At 28.4% G+C, this 9,078-nt stretch overlaps 1 protein-coding gene across 1 annotated transcript; it reads left to right on the forward strand.

Annotated features, from left to right (window-relative positions):
• Window positions 1-5,917: 5,917 nt before the first annotated feature.
• LOC131663724 (uncharacterized) lies at window positions 5,918-8,827 on the forward strand. The gene is made up of 2 exons (XM_058934299.1): window positions 5,918-6,305; window positions 7,268-8,827. The coding sequence occupies exons 1-2, from the start codon at window positions 6,244-6,246 to the stop codon at window positions 7,599-7,601; spliced, it is 396 nt and encodes a 131-aa protein (XP_058790282.1). The 5' UTR covers window positions 5,918-6,243; the 3' UTR covers window positions 7,602-8,827.
• The last annotated feature ends 251 nt before the right edge of the window (window positions 8,828-9,078 follow it).

Consider the following 9,078-nt stretch of genomic DNA (forward strand, 5'->3'; position numbering starts at 1 on the left):
ATGGGATTTTATATTCCTTATATCGATCACGTACTTATTTATATCAATATGGCTTTTTTATTGTTGATTATATTGCATCTTTTGAATGTATATATTTACGACACGATTTGAAAATTTATGTAGTATCATGAGAGCTGTAAATTTTTAAGCACTATGAAATAGAATCACGCGCGGGACACATTTAAATATCAATGAATCAAGACGCTGACTCACGTAAAACCGTAGTAGATTCTCAATGAGAAGGACGTTACTGAAAACACAAAAATCCCTTAATCTTTCAATAGCTTCTGCGGGCCCCTATGACGGGTCTTCTTGAAACAATATGAAACCCCTCGATAATCTGTTTTTGATCCTCTATTGGGACTTTATTCGAGATAAATCAAGTGTGAAAATACCTTTTCTATCGTATGTCTACTCTATTATTCGGATGGATCAATAATTGTACTTGAAATGGCGCCGAACAAACGTGAAACAGTTTATTATGATTCAATTTGAGACTTATCTTTTCAAATACAAAATTCGATTTCAAATAGATGTTCAGAATAATATTATCGCCAATTAGCAAAGGTATATAAGGAAAAATAATCCTTTAAAAGTTCTTACAAAACCAAGCGCTTATTTAGCCTATATAATGTATCTGCAAAATTTGTGGAACGAGTCCGGACATACTATACGCAAAAGCAAACAAAAGACACTAAAACGTAACAACCAACGCCCAAACGTCTATATACGGCAAATTACAAACCCAAGTACGAATGCCATATATAGTCAACTAAATGACATTTAAACTATATGAGAAACGAGGCCAGACTGTATACTGATATATATACTACAAACTAGGGCACTTTGGCCACGTGAACACTTCCGCAAGCTAGTCATGTAACATGGCTAAATACGGATTTATCGCGACGTCTCCAGCTTCCGGCAACATTTAAGATAACAGCGGCAGTGCCTTTTGCTTGGCAGTACATCAAGCTCTTCGTGTAGGTCGTGCTTTTAGTTCTATTGTTTATTAAAATCAGCGACATATATGAGATGGCAATACTATATGCCTTGTTTGGTATCTATTTAATGAGGTATTTGTTACTGTGAATGTAAGGCACTTTATTCAATATAAAGTGTTACAGTGGATTCTGTCTTATTAGTTATAATACGTAATAATATCCCCAATAAGCAAAGCTATGAAAAAATAATCCTTTAAAAACCCGAACTCAACCTTATAATATCAATTAGGTGTTTATCCAGCTCATACTATACTGTATCTAGAAAATTTGTGAAATTTGGTAATCTGTAAAGATGGGTTTATATTCAGAGCTTAATTATGATTGCATTTTTCTAAGCAACAAAACTAACGGTTAGTATTCTGCTTTTATCTTTAAATATAATCTGATAGACGCATTGTACGTATGCACAAGCTCATAGCGTTTATTTTTTACGTGGATGCTCTGTGCAGCAAAAACGTATAGATTCGTTAAATAATCGCGACCTTTTTCATTCAATTATAGCCACGCCAAACGAGGATCATGCCATATACCTAACAAACTATGTCAAGGGTATTGTTAAGGCCCAGCTTATTTGGCAGTGACTGTTTTTAGTCAACTTTTTCTTGATAGTGCTGCCACATTATTATTTGATCAATGCATCCAAGCAAGTTAAAATAATTGTCCACACATTTATTATCTCTATTTTATCTATCGGCACTTCTTATTTTTGCTAGTGCTAAGACAAATCATAATCGTGCAAATTTACTGAAGTAGATGATTACACTTTCACCGATTGTGTATATTACTCTCATTCATAGCGTGTATATCGAACTTCTAAAGCCGGCAGTTCCCATAATTATACTCTTCTCTTTATCGTTTTACTTTGTCATTTGACTCATTTCCTTGTTCGTCATATGTATATTTTTTATATTTTTCTCATGAAGCATAAGCTAACTTATTTTAGTAAAGCATTTTTACGTCAATGCTTTTCAAACTCATAAATTTCTATAGTTTACCCGAATAAAAAACTTTGTCAAAACCTCTTTGGAACGTTTTCTGTAGAATTACCAAATGTTGTTAAATTTAGGTGATAAAAGCCTTTTGAAAAGGTTTTGAAACCATATAATATGTTCACTGACTTTAATGTAATTATTTAGCCATGCAAGCCAGACTACATGTGTTTAAGCACAAATGCGGAAAAGATTGGTATGTATAGGTATAACTCGACAGAAAAATACACGTTTAAAAAGAAAGATATTTAGATTTTTTAAAATATACAATTAACTTTTTCGCAGTAAACAATAAATAATTATTACTAAAATTTATGAAAAATGTAGATTAGTATTTAAAAATGTAAGAGAGCTTATAAATATTCTTGTTTTAAATATTGAGTAATTGTTTTCATTTTATATAAATATTATTTGATTTCTACATAAGTGTTATTGGCCTAAGAAGTATAATATTTTAAAAGTTTTTTCATTCGAAACTTTATGATTTTCCATTAAACATCTCAAAACAAAGACAACATTGATATATTTTAAAACCTTATTACACGCAAGTTGATGTCGAATTTATTATTATTGTCGAAAAACAAAAGATATACATAATATTAAATTAATATTCATTCGTATGCAATTAAATGATCTAGGGAAAAAAATAGCTTTACACAATATGAGCCAAATAAAATATCTACTCCTAATTTTTTTTAAACTTTTAAATGAATTTCGGTCAAAAATTATTGTTCTAAAATATTGAGACCATCCCAATAGCGGAACCTGATCTCTACTGCAATCATAACATTATAAATGATATAATAGAGCAGATCTGTAGATGACTGTCAAATTAAAAGTACATACATATAATTTACTTAAATGTAAGATAGCAAATTTTCTGTACGGTTTGAATAATTAATGAATCGATGGCGATTCATCTGATAATCCTTGAAATTTTGCGATCGTTACTGAGACTAAACGCGTGAATCAGACGAACGGTGAGAAAGAGCGTATGAAAGAACAATGAGTCATCGTTAGCAGTACATGAGTCGACGTCTGCACTTGAGAGACTAACTATACGTGCGACGATTATATGGCTACTTTTGAGCATTAATTTGAGCTTTATTGGAACTCGACAATACGAACTTGACATAGATTTATGGGTAAATACTTGTTTAAATTTATCTGGTTGATGTTTAAAAATACTTTTTCTTACTTGAGAATTTCAATCATCACATATGATTTAATTCTTAAAACAATTTCATAAGTTTTTTTTTTACAAATCTTGTAAAAATTTGTAAAACTGTACAAAAAATGAAATATTTAAAATATGTAGATAATGACTATTTAAACCAAATATCGGTCAAACCGACTCAATATATTATGTCACAATACAATAATTATACACACGCATGCCCTTGAACTTCCTAACAGAATGTGCATTGGCTCCAATTTTCAATCTTCAATTCAATAAATATTTTAAAATATATATTTTCTTAAATTCTTGTTTTTATATTTTTTGCTATACCAATTTCGTGCAATAAATCACTTGTAAATATTTATAAATTACAATTCTTCAATTTTAATGTAATAAGATAAGTTTTAATGAGTTCTACATTTACATTGAAGAAGGCATGAGTCATTTTAAAGAATTATTTTCATTGTTTGAAAGAATAATCTACCCTATTTTGTGAGTACTGGTGACTTATTAATTAACGTAGAATACTTCAAATTTACTAGCTGGTACAGAAATCGACAGTATCTAGTAAAATTTTGATATATAAATCATGTAATATATGCATTCTTATAAACATTAAACTTTACATGTAAATACATGGGAAATAAATATCAATTACTGTTGATCTTTCAGCTATGCAACAATTCATATAATAAACATACGAATATATTAATATATTCTTAAATTAAAAATATATCAATATCTTATTTACATATACAGCATCAAAGAAATAGACCTAAAGATACTTAAAGAGCTTTTTTTAGTGGATGACTATTGAAATAAATACTTTTACTTTTAATTAATTATAAATTGCTACATCGAAAATAAATAAAAGAAATTTACCTTGAAGTGTTTACATTGAAAATCATCAATAATTTTTATCAATGTAAATTTACTATGAAAGCTAGAAAACTTCATTTTTATCAATTGTTTTAAAGAAACTAGCGTTATTTAATCTTTTTAAAAATGTACGGTTTTCTGTCGTTTATTGCATTATTTGAATCTTTTATATGACAACTATGCGATTTTATTGATATTTATGTACAGATGAATAAATCATGCTCTTTAAAATACACTGTATACATCCATATTCATTGATGAGTAAAAATAGAATTTGCACTCATTTTTTCACAGAAATAGATCAATTTTTACTTATTTCAAGATGTACCGAAAAACTCTAAAAGACTATAATTAAACCTATGATTGATAAAATGTACTCAAACTGTTATACTATCATACAATACTAAACTTTACATATTCAATAGTAGTAGTGATGGCCCTATAGTCTTAGCGTGAATAATATATTTAAAATCGTATGTATTTTTGTTAAAATCGTCGTCATTATAAACACCCGTGAACATTATTTAAATTTAATGGGTTGGATATTCTGATAATTTGTTTCCGCTGCTTGCATACCTCTTAATTTTGTGCAAAAGATAAAAAGAAAATTTCCTCCATTTCATTTTATTCTCTTTCTCTATCTTCCAACTAAATTTTAAGAGAATATTAATTACAGTATCGGTGATGGTTATAAAATTATTAATTTATACTAATAATTTCAAATCATAATCTCTTATTTTCTTCAAATTATTTATTAATGGCATATATTCATTCTTGCTGTAAATTGAATTTATTGCTGAAATGTAAGTCTCACGCCTCTAAATATATAATACAAATATTTCAAAATTTCGCGCTTTTTTTCACATTAACCAATCACAATGCTATATGTTGGTGACTCATCATTTTTTAAGATAAAAAAATAAATAAATAAAATAAAAGAAGAAAATTATTTTTTAATTTTTATTTTAAGTTTGTTATTGGCAGGAACTATTTAGAAGTAGGTATAAAACCTTAAACTTCGTCAACTGAAAGCAAATATTATCTCACTCAACTCAACTACACACGTTTTAAAAGTTATATATATATAATTGTTGAAACTCAGTTGATCAAGTAGAACTTAAAGGAGTTCGGATTTCGGATGCGCCGGCGCGTGCGCCGCGAAAAAGCGACCTCTGTAATTTTCGGATCGTAATTCAAATGGTTTTTTAACTATCTATATAAACTCGCACTTAAAATTAAAGTGATGTACACAAGAAAATATATACTTAAGACAAAACTATTAAAATTGATTCGAAAAAACGCTTTTTTTCCTAGCGCTTTAATTTATATTTATTATTATTTTTGCTTATACAAATAATACTAAAATAACAATTCTATTTTTTTAAGAGTAAAATTTAAAGTTTTGTTTTGAAAGAAAATCATTCCAATATATAAAATAAAAATATTGATATTTAAAATCTAAAGTGAATTACTAGAAAATGATGTTTTTATTGTAATCGATAGACCTATGTAGAAAGGTTTATATACATATACTTATATATAGGTCAACTTGATCTGAAAATATCTAAAATGAAGAAAACCTCAAAAGTGCCTGCACTACTACGAACATACAAAGTGTAGCCTCATAGATAGCAGCTTGCGAAAAAAAGAACAAAAAGGATTATGTCATCGCAATCCTATCGTAAAATAAAAGTTAGTTTGTAAAACCAGTATCACAACGAATCAGTCTTTTAAGAATTATAGTAGCAAATTATATCTTAGGGTACAGAAACAGTTTTTGAATAATAAAAAAAATCATGTGAGTAATATATTATTGACAATTAGAAGAAATTTTTACAATCAATGTATAAACATTTACGAAATTATTAGTCAATTAGTCATCGACCATTGTGAATAAGGCTTAAAAAGAGTGCACAACGCAGTGCGCGTGTTTGTGTGCGCATGAAAAAGTTGGTCGACGCGCACACGCGCTGTAGCACGCCACTCGCCAGACGCCAGCCACAACCCCAGTATAGCGTTGCAAGCAGATTGTAAGCAAGGCAAGCAAGCAAGAAGTATCTACTACTCCACAGTGCACTGCTGCTGCTACTGATCTTTAAACCAGCTCTCTCGCTCTCTCTTAGCTGCTTGAACTCGATTTTATCTTATAAAATTCGAAGGGCAACGCAGACATGGTTGCAAGAAGATATTAATGAGGCCATTTCTTCTGGAAAAGTCAAGAGAAAAAGTTAAAAACATGACTCAAGCCAACAGGTTAGTGCTTGTTTATAAAACTATCATATCAGACTTACAAATTTGCCTATCTGTATGTAGATTGTGTATGTGACACGCAGACCTTTCGATTTTCACGCTATCTCACGCAAGGGAACAAAGAAAATGCTGGCTATTGCGTTATATATTTTGACATTAACTTTTATCGTTTTCTCGGGGTAGTAAAGGGTTGTATTTCGAAAAACACAGTTATATTGAAATCATTGATTTGTTCGTCTGTTCGTAACGGTTTATCATGGAAAGCGAAACAGAGTTGTAAAGTTTCATACAATCTTGTTGAAGTCTGATGAATTTTATTTTAATTTTTGTGATGTAATCTATTATTATTTAATATAAAATGAATTTACATTAAATAATTTGTAAGGTTTTATAATTTTTTGACATATAATATCGATAAATAAAAATTTGTTTTTAGATAAAAATATTGTGAGCTACTTTAACTGAGATAAAAATATTGCTGAAATGATTCTTAAATAGAATTCCATTATTATCAATATTCGTGGATAAATTTTTCTTATAGCAGTATTGTTATACAGCTTCGATTTTTATACGAAATTGATCCTTACTGTTGATTTAATGATGGTGATACACAAACTTGATATTTTTCAGGGTTGAGCGATTCTGTCAAAAAGCTTCCAGTAGTTGACTTCAAACCTCACAGATTTCGTAAAGCGGGAGCATAAATTGTGAGGTCTGAAGTCAACTGCTGGAAGCTTTTTGACAGAATCACCCAACTCATATTTTTATTTTGGTCAACTTAAGTTTTGACTTTTTCCAAAAATAACTTCACTATTTATCTATGAATAGTACACTACAAACAATAAAATTAAATTCCTACTCTAATATTTATCAAAATATACAAAGATACATTGTTCAGATTATTTGTCATAACTACGTAAATAGTTTGGATAGTGTAATATTAATTCTGCATACTCATTTTTTAGAAAACGTGGTCGCGATATGGAAGAAGAAAGTAGTGAGTTGCCCTTAAGCAAGAGAATCAACAATCTTCATATCAACAACTTCTCTGGGATTCAAGAAAGATCACCAGAACAATTAGATGCAAATTGGGGTAATCAGAACTTTGTTCCATCTCCAAATCATTCTGAGCCATCTCAAGGTTCTTCATCCTGTGATGGATACAGTTCAAGTCAAAGCAGCTACAGTGAATATAATCCAGATTTGAGTGCTACTGACAATCCCTATTATTATGAAAACAACAAACTTTTGTATACTTTGCACATGGAACGTCTACAAAGAATAGAAAATCTTTATTGACAGTTGTAAAGATTCAGGATTGTTAAGTAAATTGAAAGTATGGGTGTAATGTTTATGTATGTTTATGTGTGGAATGAGAAAATTTTGATAATTTTATTATGCTATTTTTCTTTTTCATAATTTTAGATAATATTTCAATTTGAGCTAGCCTTAAAGTTTCTAACTGAAAGTATTGAGCTTAATATTTGGAAGATTTGTAAAAATAATTATTAACAAATTGGCTTTTATCTTTTTTAGATTTCTAAATTACAAAAAAAACTTTCAAGAATTGTATATCATTTTGACTCGCTGAGAATTCAGCCTTTCATAAAAGAATCAACAATCAACATTCTGATTCTAAAAATAATTCGAATTCATAATCCTATTATATTATGATGTTAGATTATTAAGTATTTTAAAACTTCTAAGCTTTAAAATATCGAAGTAATCAAAATCAATTTTTGAATCATGAATGATTAATACCTTTATTTATTTTGTTTTAATTAGTATTTTAAAAGTTAGAAATTCATTGAATAATTCAAAATGTAAAATGTGTTGCATAGTAAAAATTAAGTGCGATCATTGTTGAGTATTTAATGTTACGTTATTTGCCATGACGTGACTTGAAAAAGTACAAGCTCATTTGTTGAGCCAGTGATGAACTGCTTTTTATTAATAAGTATAAAATTTGCAAGTGTATTTACAAGCATATTTCAAATGATAATGCACAAATCATTCCGTCATACTTTACCAAGGAGCAATACATCCTTTTATTTACAATATTATTAAATTCAAAATACCATTATTGTGCATATTAATTTATTTAATTAGACAAAAAATTTGATGTGCATTTATGTCTGAATTGAAAACGCCATAATAGTAATTGTTCTAATTTTCATAATATTTGGATAGTCAAAATATGATAACCAAAAGAAATTGAATAGTGTAATTGATATTGACTTATTACAATATATATATTTTCATTATTCAAATATTAGATAGATTTTTAATATTAGCTGCAATTCACCAAATGTTACGATGAGTATGGTCATTAGAAAAATTCACTTGATACAAAAATTAAAACATTTCATTCAAATTTAATTTCAAGAATGCTTATCAATTAGTAAGTATTTTGTTTCAAAAGATTTTTTTGACTACCTAAAGTTTTCTAATTATGGAATGAAAAGAAATGTATTTTGTCTACGAATCCTAAAATACAATTTATATTGAACAATTTAAATTTTAATATGTAATTCATAAATGATATTGATTACTTACAATAATAAGTTTAATTTGAAAAATAATAGTTTAGTTATTAATCAATTTTCCTCTGGAACTAGTCATGAAAAAACAAAATTGAAACAGCATTTATAATTTGGTACCCCCTATGTTTATCAATTTCTTTTGAATAGACGTTTAATGCAATAATCTAAATGGGAGTAAGTAATTTTGACTTTTTATTATAATCTGTTGAGATGAAAAAATGCCCAAGGTCCAC

Source organism: Phymastichus coffea, unplaced genomic scaffold (assembly GCF_024137745.1).
Source record: "Phymastichus coffea isolate CEN01 unplaced genomic scaffold, Cenicafe_Pcof_1.1 PCOF00038, whole genome shotgun sequence".
Classification (NCBI taxonomy): Eukaryota; Metazoa; Arthropoda; class Insecta; order Hymenoptera; family Eulophidae; genus Phymastichus; species Phymastichus coffea.

Coding starts and splice junctions, on each gene's coding strand:
- LOC131663724 (XM_058934299.1), top strand. CDS start 6,244: ATGAGGCCATTTCTTCTGGAAAAGTCAAGAGAAAAAGTTAAAAACATG. Junction 6,306..7,267: donor AACATGACTCAAGCCAACAG/GTTAGTGCTTGT, acceptor CTCATTTTTTAG/AAAACGTGGTCGCGATATGG.